The sequence below is a fragment of the Phalacrocorax aristotelis genome, chromosome 5 (assembly GCF_949628215.1).
Source record: "Phalacrocorax aristotelis chromosome 5, bGulAri2.1, whole genome shotgun sequence".
NCBI classification, from domain to species: domain Eukaryota; kingdom Metazoa; phylum Chordata; class Aves; order Suliformes; family Phalacrocoracidae; genus Phalacrocorax; species Phalacrocorax aristotelis.
In genome coordinates, this window is record NC_134280.1 from 29450921 (window position 1) to 29473227 (window position 22307).

Here is a 22307-nt window from a genome sequence, read left to right on the forward strand (position 1 = left end):
GGCTCCCTATCCCACCGGGTACAAGTCTTCAATGTAGCAGTAGTTTGGATGTTGCAAGGCTTAATTTAGCTAGCAGTATCCATGAGAAAGTAGTAAATGATGTAAGGAATCTTGTGGCATAAGGAATCCTGTGTAAACTAAAGGATTTCCAGGAATGAGAAGAAACATAATTGTCAGTGGCTGTGTGGTGTGTGTGTTTCTGTGTAGAGATTCAAAATAGTCTTTTCAAATGATTCATGCTGCACAGAGGAGGAAGAGAGAATTGCTGCATGTATTGCCTGTCCACTGAGACTACATTTGTAGCCATATTGTCACCATGAGCATCCCAGCAGTGATTTCTGTCCTGAGGTGCATTTTTTCCATTTTATTACTACTATTTTTTATTGTTTTTATTATAGAATTATTTTTATTTTGATTAATTTTTATTATTTTATAATTTTTATTACACTTGGAAGGCAGGTTGCAAGGTGGTGTAACACGCTGTCCTTTTTCATGTGTTGGTTTGCAGGCAATCACATGCCAATGCATTAAACCACTTGCATCATTTTACAAAGAAATTGTATGTGCATTTCTTCTCTAGCTATGACTATGAAGTTTAAGGAATGATATAGTTAGTGTAACATTTGCTGGCACAATGAACACACACTTTAAAAATAGAAGCCAGTTCGAGGCCCCTTAAAAAAACAGATATAAAAATCACAGAAACTATAAAGGTTATTTTGAAAACTAGCCATAATATTCCCCTGTGTGGGTTTTCTGTTTTCCCTGAATAACGAGTACAGAAATGTCTTTCTGGGTCTGTCCCAGTTTTAGAAACTGTTTTTTTTTTTTCTTTTTTTTTTTCTTTTAAGCAACTGCTCAGGAGAATAAATTAGACGTTGTGGCATGTATGGGGGGGCAGGGGGTGGAATGTCTCAAAAGAAAAGCTGACTAGAGGTGTGACAGGAGTTTGTTTAGCTGCTAGCCAGAAGACCTGTGTTTGGGAGTTTGGTGTAACTCCTTACTTGCAAAACTGCGCTAGTGTGTGATCATCAGAACATATGCACTCAGTCTCTGAGAGAAGGGAACCAGCTGGCTGGCAGAAAAATACCATTGGCATTGCCCGTGTACTTGTGTTGACAATGTCACAAGCTGCCCTCCCAGATGGAGAATTTGAATGAAGCCAGTTGTGGGTCATTAAAAAAAAAAAACTCTTCATTTTTGTACATCATTCTTAATGGTTGTTATTGCTTGGATATTGTTTTATTTCATGGTCAGCAAAAACAGCCATTTTGAAGATACCTTTCAAGTTTCTCATTTGAAAGGAAGCAATGTGCAATGAACATAACATTACACTGTACTTGTGCACTGTCTGTAGTGATAGCTGATTTTCTGCATTCTTGAATGTTTAAATTTTTTTGGTTACAATGTGTGGTTCTGTTTTTCCTTAGGAGCGCTCAGACCAGGGAGTCTTTCAAAAATCATCCTTTGACGGGAGTCATAACTTTGCATCTGCTTCCCGACGCAACGATGCCATTCTTCAGCAATTTGTAACATGCAGTCCTCAGGAAAGAAAAAAAGGTAATCTCTAGATATCCTTCTCTGTGCTAAAAGAAAGTGCTTTGTGTTTTTGTTTTTTGAAATCCACAGCCATTGGAAAAGCAGTTAATTAGAGTGAGTGCACACTATGTTACTTCGAGGCTTGAAGATCCAGCGAGGGTGGGAGAGCTGACTCAGAAGTTGTGAATTAGATTCCTGGCACAAATTCCAGTTTAAGTAACAGTTTCTAGCTCGCTGCCCCAACACGTAAGGTTGGATAAAAAACAAATGATGAGTGCAAAATATATGTTGTCAAAATGTTTATTTTCTATATATCTTTAATGAGTGCAATGATTTTTGCATTGAATTCTTAGATTATATCCCAGGATATTATAAGCTACATTAATTTATACAAAAGTGTGATATTAATAAAGTACAATTGCTTATTTTAGACTTGAAGGTAAAATTTGTTTAAAGGTTAGAAACATTTCCTTAATTTACAAATTGGAATTATATTAATGAACTAATTAAAAAATATTTAGGTAGACTTGTACATTGTACAAAGAAGACCTATATATGCAAGCATATAAGAGCTTTTAAGACCACTTATTTTCCTGTCTTCTTTCATTTCTGATAGCATCTATCTGTCCAATTTGCACCTGACTCAGCAAGATACAAGTTATTTGAAAAGATTTAAGTATTTGAGATGGTCTGGACCCACATCCTTTTAAGTGTGCTCTTATCCTTCAAGTCAAGGGCATACTTAAATACCTTCCAATTGGAAAAAAAAGATTTTCTTTGTTGTAGTTGAATTATGCACGATTTTTTCCCACTTCCCTAGACAACTGTGGAATATGGGTGGCCTGCAAAAAGTAATTTCATAGGCTGTTGTGATGGCTGTGTGTGTTGCTTTTAACCAAAACCATGGCTTCCCAGCCATGCCCAGGGAGCAGTTTGGAATTGAGTCAGTGGGCAACAGATGACGAAGATGTTTCTAGCACTTACTGGAAGTATCATTGTATTACAATTTCTATTGAAGGTTTGGCATTTGATGACTAAATTTTAAGTGATCTTATGGGAGAACTGCATAGGCATTTTCAGCAGCGGGGTGTCTGCAGTAGGGCTCCAATCTGAAATTTTCTTTGTGAAAGACACTTTGGGCTTACAGCAGTCCTGCACATGATAGAAAACTTTGTCTAATTTTGAAGTCGTAGTATTAATTATTATTGAACTAATACTCATTCTGCTTACATATCAGCTTGTCACTTATTTCCAGTCACTGGTTCAAAAAATTTTTTTGCATTGTTTCATATAAAGTTTTGTCCTCAGTCTTTCAAGGCATCTGTAAAGGCAAACCACTACACCTGTGTGCAACCCTCATTTAACTCAGTTGTGAACTTTAGGTTGTGTGTCTGTTTAAGGGCATGAGTCACAATGTGAGCTTCTTGTGACAGGCAGGAACAGTCCCTTGTAAGTTCTTATGGTGTACTGTCCAGATCTTGTATGTAGAAATATGGTTGGTACATTTTTTGCAAAGTATAATAAGAGATTTTTATAGAAGGAGCTATATTATGTTTAATAAAATGTCACTTTCTCAATTAATGTTTTCTAATAAGTTATTTCCAGTATCATTCACTGCTCCTACCAGTAAAATGATTATAAAAGCTCAGCAAAAATACGCTGAAGCTTGGCCTGCTAATATTGCTGTCTGTATCAAGAGTCTTTTTTATTATACATGAGCAAGAAAAACTAATGTCTGGGGAAAAGTGGTTATAGCCAAAACATTACATTTTGTCTTGCCTGTGGATATTTAAATAAGGGGGAGGGGTACTGATCCAATATTGAAATGCCATTATTTGTTTTATTTTTGCATGAATAATACTTGCTGCCTTCAGGTCCTCACTTCTTTAGCTGCCAAGCTGTTGCACAGATTCACTGTTTTTTAGAGCAACCTCTTTGAGAATTGATACTTCACTGCCAGCAGCTTTACATTTCTGGTGTTGAAAGATTACTGGAATGTGTTTCATTAGAGGTTTTTATATATTTCTTATAACCCTACGTTATAAATGGTTATAGGGGAAATGCTGTCATCTCCGGTTAAGTAGTAGAATAATCATGAACTCTCTCTACTACCACAGACTGCCAAGGCTTCATGGTTGTACAAGCATTGCTGTTTTCATATGTGTGGTAACGTCGATAGAAAACTAAGTGAAATTTTGAATTAATGTTTTACTTTTGCTTGCAAACATTACATATATCTTACAGACAGGCTCAATTATTTACTCTCTTAAGCTGCTCAATGTCTGAAAATTCAGTACATTTTGTTTAGTGGCTTAGCTGTTCCTCTGATCTCTCTGGATCTGTTAAGATGGTTTCCTGAGGTCTTGAGCATGGAGCCAGTTAGGTTAAATTCTCTCACTCTTTTGCTCCTGCTCCCATTTTGCTGGGAGCTATAGTCCCTTGTGATAATTTCTGATTCGCTCAGGAAGTCTGACATTTTCCTGTGTGTACCATTTGTGTACTGCAAGAAAAATGCCAGTGGTAACCCATCACCAAACAGCCTTGTGAAATGATGTATTAGTTACTGTGAATCACAGTTACTATAACTACATGATATGCTCAATCTCTCCAGCTATGGCTATCGGAGGCTGCTCAAAGAAGGTAAGACACAGTGTAGGGTGTGGTGTGGTTCTTTCTTTCTGTCTTTCCCCCTTCCTTCCATCAGGCATCTGTTTTCTACTTTGGGTAGTCAGTGGTTTAGAGACTTCCTAAATCAAAGTTTCTGTCTGGACCATTGTGCCATTGATACCTCTTTAACTTTTAGCCCATTTCTAATATTTTTTAAAAATCTAGTTTCCAAAACTTCCTCATGACAATGAGTTCCATGATTTAATTGCACAGGAAAAAACACTGCTTTGTGTTTGTCCTAGGTGTGCTACTTGATAGTTACACTGGGTGCCTTCTAGTTACTGTGTATGAGACAGTGAGAGCTTCCTTTTCACCTTATGCATAGCTTTTAGAAATTCGTAGACTGTTCGTATCCCCTCTTATTGCTTTTCATTCTAAACCAAAGAATACTAGCCCATGTTTCTTGTAGGAGTGTTTCTACAAGTGTCCAACTACCCTTGCCACCTTTTCAGTATGTTTCTGAATTATATTACATCCTTTTTCAGGTAGGTAGAATGAAACCTTAGATGCTGTTTTAAAACTAGGCACACCATTAACTCTTGAGTTCTAGATGGAGTGTTGGGAATTTTCTTAAAGCTCTGAATGTCTGTTTCCCTTTGACTTCACTAAGCATATATCCAAAGAACAATCCAGTGCTCTTCTATTGTATTGTTCCTGAGTGATAATTACTGAAGTAATAGCCTTTGTGTATGTGTCAAGAGTTTTCTGCTACTCCCATGTGTATCGCTTTGCAGTCACTGACAGGGAATTTCACCTGCATTTCCTACTTACTTAATATGCTGCAACCTTTTTGTAGAGCTTCATAGTCTGATTGGTTTTGGTAGTTCTGGGTGTTTTACATGAGTAAATTTTTTCATCTTCCGATTCATCTTTTCAATAATTTAATTAGATTGAACAATACAAGTTTCCCCTTTGTTTTAAATTCTTTTTACTGTGAGAGCTTGCCCTTTACTCCTCGTCTCTATTTCCTGTCCTTAAATTACAATCTGAAAGAATGTGATCATAATGCAAGAAGCCCATGTGCATGTGTGTTAGGTAGCACACCTGTTTTCTGCGTCGGACTGGCAATTGATGTTTTTTTTAAGGTCTCATTAGAACCTTTCTCCTCATCTGCTCACCTTCAGTTTCTTCTGATGATGTTCTCAGTTTTCATGAGATACAGGGTTTGGACTATTTCTTATGTTTCTGATCTTTAGGAGGCTATCGAGCCAGTAGGAGTTTCATAGGGTTCTTAAGCTAATACTGTGGTTTTGTTGGATGTTTGGTTGTTGATTCTTTGTTTGGCTGTTTGTTTTGGGGTTTTTTTGTCTGCTTTTAGGGAACTATCTCAGTGTTTATCGAATAAGTGTAATCTATTGCTGTCTGCCTTGATCTGCTCCTTGTAAAACCCTTTTCTCTCAAGTTAAATTACTGCTTTTATGCAGGATTGTGCAAAAGGACTAGCAACATTCAACGCAACAGAACAGGTCACATGAAAGTGTGGTATGTCAGTATTGTTAAATTGCTTACCTGCCATTGAAACCCAAGAATTATTAAGCATCTGTGTAAATTTTGGAGGGGTGAAGACAGCTCTACATTGAAAAATGTAGGGACTTTTGTAAGATTAGACCTTGAGATTGGGAGGTGAGTTTACAGGACAATACGAACTGGCCTACAGCAGGCACAGCAGTCATATTAAACACTGCAGGTATGTATGTGGTGTTGTTTAGCAAACCACTGAATGGTTTGAGTAGTTCATGGTTTTGTTGGTCCAAAATAATTTCCGGGTGTGAGCTGAATGCCTTTTGTAAAGGTAAAAAAGGAATTAGCATAATGGTAGGAAAATGAAGACTGTAGTTCAGAAATGCCTATTTCTTCTCTTGCCATGGGATAACAAATATTTCTTCTTCTGAACTCTTTGATGAGAATGTGGTTCTCTTCCGTACATGAAAGGTGGCAAATGCTTCCCATCAAAGGGAATGAATGAGAGTATGAACCTACAATCAGGATGCAGCTATGTAGAAGTGAAAATCCACTCAAATGGAGTAAACCAATTTGTCTTGCGCTCAACTTCACTATAAGCACAAAGTTTCCTTATATTTATCTTTAATTATGCATATGCAAATCTGAAAATCAGCTCCTCAGGATATCCCAAGGGGTATATTTTCTGCTTCATGTGATTTTAATTCTAGTTTAGTTAGTTTAGGGATTTGAATAATTTGTGGCTCACTTCAGCATTGTTTGAGGCCTTCCAGTCATTGATCAGTGAACTGGTGTAATGTACTTGTTTCTGTGGCTTATTTAACCCCTTTTAAAATTTTATTTCAGAGTTGCCAGTGTCTGATCGTGGCAATGGCGAAAATGAAACCCCTCCACCTCTCCCACCGCACCCCAGTGAGGATCTGCTGAATGAGGATTACAATCATAGGTTGGCCTTTGGCTATTCTTAATAGTTACAGCCCTAATTGCTCATCAGCGGTTGTGATAGTAGTTCTAATTGATTTTAAAATCACATTATATTTAGTAAAAATTTGTACCACTGGTTTAGTCACCTGCATGATCCTTTACTATAAGCTGGGACTGTTCTTTTAGCATTTAGTGTGTCGATTATTTCAGTAGTTCATGAGTGCAGTACGCCTGCTATCCATGATACACGGATCACCACACCCAGCATGTGTTCAGTTAAACAAAAAGAATCCCAAAACACAATCCCAATTTTTTTTTTTAAAAAGTTAATTTAAAACTATACCAGTGGATGCTATGTGTAGATGCAGTGCCCAAAGTCTTTTAAAGCTTTAAAAGTCCTAGCCAAATTCAGTTTGTAGGAAACTGAATCTTCTTATGCAGCACATCAGCCAAAGACGTTCTTGAGGTTACAAAATTAAGCTTCAGTAAGTTTGAACATTGAAATGTGTAGAGGAAAAATTAATGGACACTTTACCAGTTGTAAATGCATTGAGTAGATTTCTCAGGTATTTCAAGAAGACCTTTTGTAAAGGTTGGTGTTCTTGATGGTAACTAAGAGCTTTAATTTCCTTAGTAAATATGGAAGTTTGAAAGTGCAGAAAAAAGTGTAAACATACTGAAGTTCCTGATGGCATATACTTAGTCTGTCACTAGCACAGGATTCAAATCAAAGCATCATTTCAACCTATCATACTTCTGATGCTGACAATTCAATGTTGAAAACTGTTTACCCATTTTGTGTGTATTCAGTTTTGATAGTCGTGCAACTGTTTTATTGCAATGATATTAGGAAAGTATGCACTTCAACTAAAACCTTAGCCATACTTCTGTCCTTGTGTGCACAGATATGATTAAAAACTACCCTTTAAATGACTGGATGCATGTAGTATCAAAGAGTAGATTTATTATGTATACCTTGAATTTTTCGTACAGTGAAGACTTTTGTAACTCTTTTCTTTTTGCTAAAGTAGACTAATTTCTCTAGAGTAATTTCATAATTTCTGGTCTCCCAGTCAGGTGTGTATGAAATGGTACCCAAACAGAAGTCTACATAGACCAATGGAACTCTGCATTAAATTCTCAACTGCAGTTGTTTGCTAGAATTTGTTCCTAATTTTTAAACAAGCTGGGAGCAAAAACATTCTCTTAAACGGTAACGACATATTGAAATGATGATGAATTTACAGGCCCTTTCTCCCACCCTGACTTTTTTCCAGTCTTGTGTTGGTTTTCCATTTGGAGCTTAAGTTCTGTTGAAATTGAATTGCTGTGTCAAGTCATCCTGATTTCATTGAAATTGTGTTTCAGCAAAATACTGGGGAAATTGTTTTGACATTGTAAAACCAAACCTTTTGACCGAACCTTTTGAACAGTTTGGAAATAAATGTTTTTAATTTTGGACCTGATTTTTTTTATTTTAGAGTATTAAGAAGAAAATTGTATTTCTAATTGAAATGAGACAGGGAAGACCTCACATGCATTGCAGTGAGGTGTTTTGGCTCCTTCCAGATGAAAGTTACTTGGCGTTTCTCTCAGGTGGAATTTTGAAATGTTTAGATATTTGCCTAACTTGAAGTAAAATAATTTTTAAAATGAAACAAAAACCCAAAATCCGAACTACAATACCTTGGAATTCTTTAGAGTGTTATAGCACCCTTGATAAGACCTCAAGGCTCCAGCCTCTAAGGAAGTGGTTCAAGCCTGTAAAATAACTTTATATTAGCAGATGAAGTAGAATTGAGCCAGGTATGTTGGGCAGTATTTTTCCAACTTTCTGTAGCATATTTTGGAAATGCAGTGGTTCAATAGAAGTACCAAAATGATAAAAAAAAAATTAGCAGGTGCTGGTATGTTCCTCTCTTCTGCTAAATAAAACACAAATTGTTTAAAAGCAATTATCACTAAGCATTTGCATATATATTTGCATCTGTGATGAAAAACAACGGACTGGATGTGTTAAGTCTAAGAAAAGAAAGTTGAGGATCAATAACTGATTTTAAAATGCATTTATATTTGTGCATGCTTTAATTAGTTCTCTTGTGTTTTGAACTGGTGCCTAAATATTCTTCATGGGTTTTTTCCCTTTTCCTGCAGCCCTATCATAAATTCAGCAGTGCATTTAACAGATCAGCACATCAACTTCAGATCTTTGACACCAGCCAAGCAGTCTGAATCAATTAATCTGAAAGCCTCAAAAAGCATGGATCTGGGTAAGAAGGGGTGGGGTGACATATAGGTCAGCTTTATAGCCTTAGCCCATCTGCACCATCTCTGTTTCTTGCTTTTGTTTCTTAAACACAAACATCAGGGAGTAAGTTCTGCAGAGGAGCTGCAGTGATGGGGACAATGGTCCGCCTCCTGTAGCATGTAATTGCAAGTACCCTTTTTACTGAAGCTGAAGAAGGGGTTTGTTTTGGTTTTTTTTTCCCTTTAGGCCATTCTAACCATTGTATTGAAATCTTAGCTGAGGAAAAGAGGGAGCGTGAGTAAAAATGAGCAGAAAGAATTTCTGTACAAGTCTTGTATGCCAGAAAATACAGCAAAACAGCAATAACCAGTCATTTTCGTATAGAATATAAATGATTGCAAAACTACAGTGGAGAGAAAGGCTAACTTTCCAAGACACGTTGTATATTTCTTCATTGACAATGACAAACACAGGCAATCAAAGTGTAGATGATGATCTTTATAAATGCTTGAAGAGTGGTAAGGTTATGGTCCTCTACCCATCAGTGCTGTGCAGAAAATCTTGCAGGGTGGGTGAAGCAGAAAGTAAATGGTTCTTTCAGTACTGGGAAAGCATTTGCAGGTAGAGGATTGAAGGGTTGTTGCAGCTGAAAACAGACGTATTTTAATTGAGGGTTCAAGAAAAAAATTGCAAAGCTCTTAAGCCTCAAAGAAAACTAAATAAGCTTTTCTTTTTCCTTTTAGTTCATTGTGGCTCTCATTCTTTATCTGTTTTTTCTTCTAGTTCAGGTGTTACTGGAGTAACTTTGAGACCTACTATTAGGATGTCTCTAATAATAGATGTACACCATTAATAGAAAATTATTAATTTCATATATAGTTTCAAGGTATTTTTTGATGGTGCTGATTTTCAGTTTCCTGAAACGCTCTACATTGGTCTTAGTTTTTGTATTGTTGATTTGTATTGTCATTTTCATGTAATATTTTAACATAAAATATGTGTACTCCTCTAATGGAGTGAGGAAACTTGGTTATTAATGCAGAATAAGAATGGATAAGAATTCATTTAGGGGAGTGCTTAAGGCAGAATTTTAAAACTAGTGCGTGACCAGACCAGAAATTCATCCTTTCGCAGTTCTCTTACACTGTTTTGATGAAGAGTAATATGTTAGATTTTTTTTTTTACGAGTGGAAATGCTCCTCAACAAAGGAATCAGTTTACAGACATGAATCAAAATGTGTATTAGTCTACTGAAAAAATATTGTCCAACTTTACTGAGTCTTCTTTTGGAAAGGTTTACTTATAGCTCCCACAGAAGTCGCTAGAAAGAATGCTCACAGGCACCAATGTCAAATTAGGCAATGGGAGTGAGCTTGAGCATATTCGGAACTCCCAGGTAACTTGTACTTCCTTTTGTCCTGGTCTGTGTTCACCTGTATTGCGAGATTCAAATCCATATAAGCAGTCTGTTCTTGACACCCAGAAACAATGCTTTGAGAATGTATTCGAGTCAGTAAATTGTAATGGTTAAAACTGAAAACGAAATTGGGTGCAAAAAGTAAAACAAAAATTGGGTATGAAGATGTCTTTAAGATCTTTCAAAAATTGTTGCTTGTAGAAGGTAGCTGTTGAAAATGCCCCTTCTGCTATGAAAGTAAAAAACAAAAGGGATAATAAACAGTCTGATTGGAGGCCTCAGATATGGTGATATGAAGGTAAATTTATTACCTGAGATAATCGTTTGAAGAACTGGAGGGACTACAAAAGAACTGCACCCATCCTGTGTTATATAAATAACAATAGATGAAGTAAAATGGCTTGCACATAGCTTGGCAGTTAAAGAAACTGAGGAAGATGAAAGCTAGGACCTTTTCCAGTCATTCTCTAGGAAGCAGTGAAGTACCTTTTCGACTTTCCACCTTCTGAAAGTTTTTTAAGCACAAGCTTCTGGCTGGAAGGGAAATAGGAAGAGAGACATGAAAATCTTAAGTGGAGTAACTGCAATATAAAATGCTTCTAATGCAGATAAAATCCCAATAATTTGGTATATAAAACTGTGCTTCCAAATAGAGCATTCATATAACGCACACTCCAAAATTGATTTTTGGGGAAGGAAAGTTATTTCTTAGTTTGTTTTTATATTTTGCTTGTTACTTAACTGCAGTCATGACGTGGTAACTTCTCATCCCAGCATGCAGCTGTGTACCCATTACTGATTTCAGTGCATTGCTTGCCACAAAAAAAAAAAAAAGATGGGAAGTTGTGGTTTAGCTGGCAACCCAGCCCCACGCAGCCGCTCGCTCTCTCCCCTACTGGCGGGATGGGGGAGAATATCAGAAAGGTAAAGCTTGTGGGTTAAGAACAATTTAATAATTAAAACAGTAACAACAACAGCAGCAATAATGCAATGGAAAGGAAAACAACTGGAGGGGCAAATCTTGCAATGAAAGGAACTTGGCACATGCTGCAAAACCTGGAGGTTACTTGCTGGTAGGGCAGATACGGTTTAGTTTATTGACTCTCGGTGCATTTCCGTATTGTTGATAGGGCAGCTGGACAGGAGCAGAGGACATGAACCACTGCCGCCTGGTTGTTTAGGCAGGGCTCTATGCCGTCATGTGTGTGCCATGAGTTGTATGAACTGATACAGCTCTTAACTGCTAAATTCACATTGCATGAATCCAAAAGTGGCATAGTCTGGAGTTGGTGTATTTGAAGAACTCGGGTTATTTGCAGATGAGTTAGTTTTTGCTTGAGTCTACTTTAAAAAATAAAACAAAAATCAGTGGCATGTGTGAGTTACTGAGTTACTGTTGTAGAAATGTAATAAAAACACCACCAAAAAGGCAAGTATAGTGGTACTGTGATAATTTCTTTGGTTTTACAGGCATGAGCAGAACCTTGCCTTCTATGTACAGATGCCTTTGCGCAAAGTGTATGGAGGCAGGGTGACTGGTTCCCTGCTTTAGCATCTGTCATTTACACAGTGGTCACAGGCTTGTCAAAATTTACAGCTTCATTCAGGGTACAGATTAGTTCCGTATTAGCTATAAGTCGCAATGTTCTTCCCTGCTGCTGTGTTGAGATAATGACAGCACTTTCTGCATCACTGGTAGAGTTCATATCCTGTGTCTTACGGTGTATCTTTTCTTTGCCTTGTGTACTTTTATTTTGAACGGGTAATGACAAAAGAGCAGAGCCAGCCCTTTCCTTCTACTGATCCTGGCACCTGGCATGTCCACTCAGTTGCATAATTTTTTTTTGTTCTGGATGATGGTGTTTGAATATTTTAGCAAAAAAAAGATTCTCCTTATACTGTGATTTCAAGAATTTGTGCAGGGCCAGCCGAAGCCTGACTTACAGTGTATGCCAGTACTGACCAAATTTAGACTGCATGCCAAGTTTGGACTTGTGCTTACAGCATAGTATTAAAAATAAGCAAAACAAATTCAGAAATGCTAGAAATAAATGTTGTGTAGTCCCTTCCCACTTAAGTGGGTACCCTTTCTTGAAACTTAATGGCAGACTGAAAATTAAGAAATCAATGGCTTCTATACAAGTCATTGGAAGGATGATTTTCCCTTTCCTTTAACAACCTTCATACACACATATTTTCCCATACATTACCACAGTTGTCTAGAGAAGAATTTCTATATAATAATTCATCAGAATGCATTTTCAGTAGTGTTTTTCTTTCTTTTAGCTGTATTAAAAAGGTAATTTTTGTGGAGAATGAATGGCAATATGGATTTTTTTTTTATGTTGTATTGGAAGGTGAAAATTGGTGTGCTTGAAGAAAAAGAAAGGAAAGAAGGTGTTTTGTTATTTATCTCCAATGCCCTTATTTTCCATAAATCGTTATGCACGGGAGTGATTTAGGCTATGCATAAATGTGCTGTAAAAACTACAGCCATGGGAATTGTATTAAAACACATGAAAGTGTGGTTTGTTTTAACCTGAAGCAACATGAAATTGAATCATATGAGTATGTAGCAATTTTGTTGTGTATCAATTCAGGCAAAGCACTGTGTAGATTTATATTTGAGGATGTTGGTATAATAACCCATGACCGCTATCCCAAGGTACTGCTCAGCTCCTCCTTCATTTCTCCATCAAAAGCAAAAACCCATAGATGTTAACTGATTAAGCTCTGCAGCCTGAAGAAATGGAAATGTCCTTTACTTGATTTTAAATGTGAGTGAAAAATTATTTGCTAAAACACCATTAGGCATACTTAGAGTCCCTTAGCCTTGGGCCATATTTATTAAAGATATTGGCCAGCTTATTTATGTATTTAGGAATAATTAGCAAGTAAATATGCAAGATGTAAGGTATGGAGTATTCTGCAAGGAAGCCAATATTTAACTAAATGATAATTTCTTTATTAGTGGAGTGATGCATTCAATTACAGTTCATATTTTTAAAATACCTCAAAACAAAGAGAAACTAGTGTTCTGTATCCAGAAGGATATGGAAAATGCAATCAAGATGCTACTAGCCATTTGCTTCTTTGTGGTTTGCTCTGAACCAGATTATTCTTACTCTGAGTATAATTTTGGGTATTGAAATAAATATCTCAAAACATAACCAAATGAGGACCAGGCAGAGCTAATGGAGGTTACTTTTCAATTCAAACAATGTTTTGGTTCAGATACAATTAAAAGAATACATTTTGGGAGGTCCCTAGTGAGAGTTATGGTGTTAGTGGGAAAAAAACTTGTATTTTAAAATCATTATCTTGTTAACTGTGTTGTATCTATGGAACCCGTTTTTTGGGTTGCTTTGGGTTGAAACCAACTTCAGAACTGCATTTATGAGCCAGAGAAGTTCATTAGAACATTAATGGAAATGGAGAAGACGGCTCAGAATTCTAACAGACTTTTCAATGTTGCTGGCTTATAACAGTAATTTTAAAAATCATCTTTTGAAGAGAAAGACTTTTCAAAAACAAAATGTCAGGAGTTTAGGAAAAACTATATTGCTTATGACTGTGATTGTCTTTGGGATCAAGGGCCCAGAGATATTGTGAAATTATTCTATCTTATGTCGTGTAACTTTCTAGGACGGCCAGATTAGATGTATATTTTTTGAGGCCACTTTGCAGAACAAATTTTTTAGAAATGAACACGACGTAGTTTTCGTAGTTTAAATTACTTTCAAAATTCTGTTTGTAAGATCTATAAATAGGGGATGAAACAAAATCATTTATTAAGTGATAGGGGCACTGTGTATTGAATTGAAATGAGACTGAAATTAGGTTTATTCTATATGAAAAGAAAGGCTTTTAACAAGGTCAATTCCGTTACTCAGTTTTACACAAATCTGCATTGATGCAGTTGAGGGGAAGGCGAGCTGTGTCATAAAGGAAGAAGTGGGCAGGAGGGAATATCAGCTTTTTGGACTGGTTTTGTTCTAAGATTCAAGGAAGCTTGCTGTGGAGCAGACTGCGAGCATTGTATGAGCTGTGATGGTGACAGAGCTGAGAAAATGGTAACGCACAGTTGAGGTGGTAGTTTCTTACACTGCTTTAGTGTAAGTTTGAAGTGAGTTGATCTGTTAATGCACTTAGATTATTAAAGTGTTAGGGGGAGAAAATAGCAATTAAGCTAATCTATAGCTAGTATAAGAAAGAAAGTGCAGATGATAATGAGGTAACTTTTAAGAACACTGTTATAAATCTGTTCCCTATACTTTGTCTTAAATCTGTTCCCTGTCAAAGTTTTCGATGAGTGAATGACAGATTAGATTATAAACTTGTGGTTTAACCCTAGGAGTTTGGAAGAAGTGTTAATGACATGTGGGAGATGCATAGTGGGGGGGTTGGATCAGTTTTAACCCAGTACAGTTTCTCTGGAACAGAGGTGAGAGAGGATTAGAGAAGACAACATAAGTGTAAAAGAATCCCTGATGGCTTCAATTAGCAGTGTAACCTTCAGGAATGAGTAGTTGTTGTGCCACTAGAAGAAAGTGAAGAAATTTATACCATGCTGGCTGGGAAATTGTAAAACAATGTTACTTTCTGCCCGGAGAAAACCTTCCATTTAAAGGTAAATATGTCCAGTGGACAGCATCAACTGTACTGCTGGTTCTACCACAACAAGTAGTAATAGTGAATCAGCTTAGGCATTTTCATTCTCATGCACTGACACACAAGATGTATCCCTTGTAGACCTTCTCTGTATACAATTGAATTGAAGTATTACATCAGTTCTAATGAAGTTGTTCTGAAAAATCTAACTGGAGAAAATTTTGTACGGATGAGAAAAAGAATCCAGAATCTTGGTTTGGATGTGATTTATTCCTGTCTTCGAATGTGCTGAACAGGGCATCCCAAATGTCGTGTTAGATGCCATTTTGGAAAAAGTTGACCTTTTTTACCCCATAAGTATAATTTATCCTTGGCCCTTATGCAAGCTTTTGTTAGTCTCTGCTTTTCAGCATCGAAGTGAAAAGGAATCTATCAAGGACTCATAATCCTTCAAGAATGAGTAGCTGGTGGATAACCAGCTGATGCTAGAATGGGATGGATTGGGCCCTTATGTGAAGTTTCACTGTCACTAGAGAGGAGAGGAGGGGGAATTACTGAAGGAAAATATTTTAAGACAGTGCAAGTTTGCCCTTCCTAATACATATATTTTATTGCTCCTGTAGATTTTAGTGTAAATGACTGTGGTCTTTGTTTGCAGTACTACAGGGCAAACCTAGAACAGCAAGCAGCATTTTCTAAGTGATGGTTGTGAGCCAACATTTGACACAGTTTCTCTGAGTGATTTATGCTGCTCCTAGATCGGGAAACGCTTCACCAAGAAAATAAAATGGCAGGAGAATTATGTCATTAACACTATCATTAACAAAAATTAATTGATGATGCAGTGCCTTCATTGTGATGAAAGGGCGGGGTTAGATTACAGTTCATCAAAAAAACAGTGACCAATTTTAGCTTTGTTTCATTTTCATGTGGTTTTACCATAGAAACTTATGGATTCTAAAAAGCACAGAAGTATAATTTGTATATGTGGTTTGGGGATACAGCCCTTGTTAATATATAATAAGGAATTTTATATTGGGCTTCCCACTATTAGTTCCTACTAATAAAGGTATCAGGAAATTTGTTTTCCAGGAAATTCTTTGATGTTTCACTCTCTCTTATCGTTTCCCATTAAATGTAATTTTAATCCTTGTTTGCGTCTTTTCTGAGTGCAGAACTGCAGCTGGTCTTCAAAGGTATGTGTCAGTTTATCCAGCAGAAATACAAGTAGCTTTCACAGGTTTAGAAGATTTTTAGTAGCTCCTTAGTCAACATGCAAAATTGATCCTTTAGACAAGAGGCACTATGTTGAATAGTAGTACCGCGTATCATGTGTGAATAGTAGTAACTTCTTGTTTTGGAGAAAAATAATATAATGGTACAGTGAGTGAATTGGGCAAAGGGAGGGAAATTGGTTATCACAGTTGGCAACAGCATTGATTTGGGCTTCTCCAAACCATAGCTGGGAAGCAGTTTGTTAGGTAATCCTGGACTGTATTTTGATGGAAACTTTCTGAGTCAGTACAGAAGGTGGCTTGTGTGTTAAATCATTGAAAATCACGCAATTGAAATAAAATGGCTACTATGTTACCCTGAGTAGGGCACAGAAATGGCAATCAGAAGATTATGTGGAAGGACATGGGTGCGTTGTTGGGTACTTTTACTGTTGCTGAACAGTACTACTTATTTTTTTAAAGCAAAACAGCACTCCAGAATATTACCGCAGGAAATCCCAATACATCTGATTATTCTTAACATAGAGGGGTAGGGTTTTTTACCGTTTGTTGTGGTGGCTGGCGTAGTTTTAAAAAAAATAATAATTGGTTGTTTGCTATCAGCTGGAAAGATCTGTTTGTTTTAGTAATTTTGCATCCTTCACAACCCGTGGTCTTGCTAGTCCCTGAAATGTCCGTGCTTTTATTACCTGACTGTAGAACTTCCGTCACTTGTATTTCAGCAATTAATTCGAGTACTGACAAAGAATACCTAACTGGCTTCTGTGGTGAAAATGCAGTTCCTAAATTATAGATGTTACTTTAAAAGAGCTCACGTGTTTTATATGGACAAATATCAATAACTTCATGAACTAACATCCCCTGGAGTTCCAGGGACATTTCAAAATGTGAAGTGTTTGTTTGATTTACAAGTTCTGAAGTTTCTTCCTCTTTGTGAATGTATTTACTCCCTTGCACTGATCCTTCCCAGATTTTTGTTTTGTGTTTACAGTCCCCAAATTAGGTGGTTTCATTTTTTTTAAATGTTTTGCATTTAACAACTCTGGCTCAAGAATATGTAGTATTTCTAGTGTTCTCATAAAAATAATTAGAGTTGAAATTTAGTTATAAATGTTTTCCTGATATATTCCAGTCTGGCACTGCACATTCCCAAGTGTGATCCTCTTGAGCTGAAATTTTTCATAATTAGTTGCAATGTAATTACTTTGTGATGTTGCAATATGAAAATAATTAGAATTTTTTTTAACTTGATTTTTAAGAGTAGACAGTATTTTTGTCCTGTTTAAAATCTTTCAGGTGCCTTTCTGCAAAGATAGGCCAACGCTAGTAGAATCTTAAAAAATGAATTTCCACTTCAGTCTTGCTTTTTTCAAAAGCCAGGGAAGATAGCCAGAGAAATACTATTTTTGTCAAAACTGAATGCTTGCATGAATTCTTAACATCATGCGGAGCAGTGTTTTCAAATGTGATTTTGTGGAACAGGTGATCTTATGTACTTCCTAATGAAATCTTCAGTTACAAAGTTGTAAACTTTGGCATACAACGTATTTACCTGCCATTAGCCTTTTCCTTCTTTTCGGTCATCTTCTCGTCGTTCCTCGAGGAAATGAGGGAAAGAATGGGATTCTCATCCAATGGACTTGTCTGTGCCACTCCTGTTCAGTCTAATGAAAGATGGCCATCCTGGAAGTCATTGCCTAAGTGTAATATCCCATGAAATGAAAATTACCCTGTGGAGGGGCACACATATTTTGCTCCAACTTTGCTATAAAAATTTAATTTTTGCATTTTCCAATTTTTGTGTGTGTGTGCTTAAACTCATAACACTAACCTTGTAGTCTGGTAAGATTATTTTTCATTTTCTAATCATTTTATTCTTCCTTTTTTCCCTCCAGTATTAAAATCTAATTTGTGTGTGTGAAGCTGGTGTGTAAAGTATGATTAAGTTAAATGGATTTATCCCTTTTAATAATGTAAAACTTAGTTTCAGGCAAACTAAGTCATCAGCATAGTTTAAAAAAAATGCCGTGAATCTTAGTATCTTTTATTTTTTTTAAAGCTCCTATGTACTGTAACATAACCTACTGCAAGCAATTATCATATATTATAGTGGTTGCCATTAGTGACTGCTATAATTAAGGTTGCAAATCAGTTTCCTTTATAATCCCTTGTTTTCACACAATCATAACTTGTCAAAACACTGACCTTTGGGACTAAAGCTTTCCACGGTTGTTCTGCTTAGAGGTAAATTTGGGGGAAGGGAGGTAGAAAAGGAGTTGAACTATCATTATATGAAATCACTGTCCAGTCATTGTGTGTTATAGGATCAAACTGCATAGCAAGGAAGTAAATAGTTATCACTTCCAGGGACTAGAAAAACCTAGAAGAAAGGTTAAAGGGCAAGCAGTACAGAACTGCCATGAATTTTGGTTGCATTTCTAATTTTGACTAGCCCCACTGCTATTTTTTTTATTTTTTGCAGCATCTCTGTATAACACAGCAGTCTTACTTTATTAGCATCTGCGTCCCGCAATAAAACTGCACTATGTCAGTTTTACTGATAATCAGATGACATTAGATTACAAAGGTGGAGAAGAGATACAATGGTCAGTTTGTGGATTCATGATTCCAGTCGTGAATTCCAGTCGTGAATCCGGTGCTGGTTTTTGAGGGGGAAGAGCTTCCCTAAAAGTGAAGTGGTGAGAGAATATAAGAAAACATGTACTGTGATTATTTTCCCGGTAGTAGCTCCTAAATGTCAGTAACTACTGCACTGTTCTTTCCTGCGTAGAAAATAGCACATTCCTTTATCACTACAGATAACCCTGTATGTAAACTTTTTATGGTGACCACTATGCAAAGCTTGTGTATGGTCGCATTTATAGTATTTTTGGTATGATTTGACAACTTACTTTATCGTATAAAGAGATCACGTTGTAAGGCATAATATAAGGGAGGCTTGGGCAGGCAGAGTTGAAGGATAAGCTTTCAACCCTAACATTCATTTCCTGTGCTTGTTTTATCATCCCCAACATTACATTAGCACTATTTCTTTGCATAGAATTCATTTTAAGAAATGGTGATTGGTTCTTCCCCTCAGCCCTCTGGGAGAGTATTTTAATTAGTTTCTTGAGATATATGATAATAAACTGAAGTGCAGTTACTGAAGAAAAACTACAGTTTTTGTCACATTCAGAAATTGCTCCTCCACCAGTCTGTCTGCAAACTGTTGCTACTGTAAACATCTTTCTTTATAGAATGTTGTGAAATACTGCAAAGGTACAACTTACAGATAAAATAAATCATAACATAGAAAAAAACATAAGCCTTCCAAAAGATGAGGTTTTGGGAGACCTCATTTTCTGCAGAGGGTCCTGTGAGTCAGTGAGATGTCTTGCAGATGGGAAGGTTTCCACATCTGGATTCTTTTTACCAATTGAGGTCTTTGATCTGAAAATGTTACAACTCTCCTATGCCCTGTGATTTGTCTGGCAAGATGAGTTATTTACAAATGCAATTGCTCTTCTGACAACTCAGTTTTGAGTGTAAGTGCGGAGGTCCTGATCTGTAAACCACAAGGACTGCTGGTAGTCCTTTTATTGGTTTCAGGGGGCTTTGATTCAGATATTTGGACTTTGAAGCACCCCAGGTGGGTTAGGTAAAAAAAGGCTTTTTACAAACGATTACAATATAAAGATTTATGTTTCTGTGTGTCTGAAATAATTTGACAGTGTTTCAAAGGCTTGTGAATTTAAATATGTTTCTGATCTTTGTGCCTTTTCTTTTATTCCTCCAGTGGCAGATGAAAGCAAAGTTGGTTTGTTGGCCGGACACAAATCAGGTAAGCTGTTCTCCTGTTTTGGAGGAAAAGTCAGCAACTTGAAAGTAGTATGGGTAGTAAGCGAAATGGGCGTACAGATACAGTGGTGACTAGAAGAGCTGCAAATTAAGGCTTTACTTTGTATGCACTGACTCCAAGTTGTACAATGATGAATTAGGGATTGTTCTTTGCCAGGCAGTGTATGTAGCTGAGTCATTTGCAGGAAAAGCTGTAACTTTTTTTTTTCAGTGCAGGTGTTGCAAACTGAAGAAGATGCCCTTTCAAATAAGGGCAAGTGCGCAGTGTGTTTTTGGAGTGTGGAGATTTAAATGATACACATTTTGAAAAATATAAATATTCCTTGCTTTTCCTCCTTGCTCCGGGTTCCAGTTCCATTACCAGAAGTAATGAAGATTACACTAAAAAAAAAAAATCTACAGATTAAAAAAATTAATGTCAAAGCTTTTCTTTTCATTGGGCCTGTGCAGTAGAAATAATTGTGTTTTTCTTAAACTTCTCAGGCCGTAGCAATAAAAAAAATCAGTCCATACTGCTGTCATTACTGTACCTACTTGTTAAATAAATACTGCAAACCACACCACAGTACTCCACAACTTACAGTTCTTGTATTTTAAGAACTTCCAAGGAAAAGTTGTATAAGATTGTAATTTTTCACAAGCCATGGCTAAGCTGACATAAGAAACCTTAAACTTTCTAGAAAACTCAAGTTATTCAGCAATCTCTTCTGATGTTAGAGAACCCTGAAGTTTCAGGCTGCCCCTTTGTAGCGTGGTTGCACGTTGCCTTTTTCCACCCCTTTGATAGAACTAAAAAGCTGACTTCATGTAAAGGAAGGTCAACTGTGAGATTCCTGATTGTTTATGGTATTCCTTCTCTGTGCTACTGGGTGTTCTTCTTTAGTTCCCTGGTGTGGATTTTCCTTATCTGAAGACCTTTTGCTGAACTTAGTAGACAAATTCTTTTCAAATTTTTCTGGCATCTTTCCTAAGTCTGTGAACTTCTTGAATACTCTTTCTGAATCAAGGGGTAGTGCATATGTCTTGTAACATTATCGTTCCTGGGGAGAAAAAATGCTTTCAACTTTTTGTTTTGGGAATGTGAAGCCTTCAAAGAAATGATCTTGTCAACTTGAAGAAGCTAGGTGTGTTGCCCTTGAGTTTTTTCCTGTGCAGAAAAATTACTACAAATATTGCAACCTCATGTAGTTTTCCAAAGGTCAGTGGAATTCACCACTATCAAAGAATACTGGAGGGAAACCTGGTGAGATCATAACTCTTTGGCAATCAGTTGTTATAGGTACATTAAGCTTTATAATGTCACTTTTAGCAGCATTTGATCTGCACACTTCTCCAGATTCTTGAAAACCATGGCTATGAAAATCTTTCTATTTGAAGACACCTACAAATTTTATATGAATATGTCCCATGCTTATTGAACTTTGGCTTGTTTGTTTTATTTATCCTTCATAGACCTCTTACATGTACCACAGATTTATTTTTTTCATAGACTAAAATCAGTGGTCAACAGATCACCTAAGGAATAGACACGAAGATCCTACAGGTTGGTTCGTTTTCTTCCCTTCAGAATAAAAGGAGCTAGCTAACTTCTGAGAAGGTTGGAGTGCAAATGATTTTTCTTGGTTCTGTCCACTTTAAATACTGTTCAGCTACTGTTGAAATATGTTTCTCCCTTCTGTATGTTCCATTTCCTAACCCTTCATAAAGAGAAATCAAGTTGCAGTTTCAGCTTTCTCATTGTTCAAATTAAAATATTTATTTTAAAGGTTTGTTCAAGAACATGGCATTCTTTTTCTCTGGTCCCTTTTTACTGGATGCTTCTTGGAATTATATATCGTATACGCAGCTTGCTGGCATTCAGTCACACCACAGAACTCTTGTTTTAACATCGTTCCTTCTGCTGCCTTCCTATAGGTATAGGGACCTTTTTTAAGAATGTGCTAAGGGAGGCATTGCAGCTCCTTGTGCTGGGAGCAAACCACCGTTATTTTCTTATTACAGAATGAAGAGCTTCCATCCTATTCTAGACTTCAGAAAATTAAACATATTTCTCTACAGATTTAATTATCACCTACTAACAATCAATGCAATTATCCCTTCTCTCCTTCAGCATGACTTGTTCTATGAAATACACAGTTGAGTAATTCTCTCTAGGGAAATATCCTTTCTATTCCTTCTGGGGCAGTGGCTTTTCAAGCATTTAGTCTCAGCTTTTGGTACATCTACTCTAACCCTCGCACATTATGTTACTGAGCATCAGCAGGAGTTAGTAGCATGTATTCATTTCAAAAAGTGTTATCACAATTCTGCAGAAGACCAAGGCGTTAGAAGGATCTGTAGCTGTAGC

General features: G+C 36.7%; 1 protein-coding gene across 4 annotated transcripts in view; it reads left to right on the forward strand.

Annotated features, from left to right (window-relative positions):
- Window positions 1-22307, forward strand: part of PARD3B (par-3 family cell polarity regulator beta) — a 442892-nt gene that overhangs the window by 239823 nt on the left and 180762 nt on the right. For all 4 annotated transcript variants that reach the window (XM_075093709.1, XM_075093712.1, XM_075093710.1 and 1 more), the window contains exons 13-16: window positions 1431-1560; window positions 6514-6613; window positions 8746-8861; window positions 19899-19943. In XM_075093709.1, the coding sequence (XP_074949810.1) occupies window positions 1431-1560; window positions 6514-6613; window positions 8746-8861; window positions 19899-19943 (391 nt within the window). The remainder of the gene's footprint in view (window positions 1-1430; window positions 1561-6513; window positions 6614-8745; window positions 8862-19898; window positions 19944-22307) is intronic.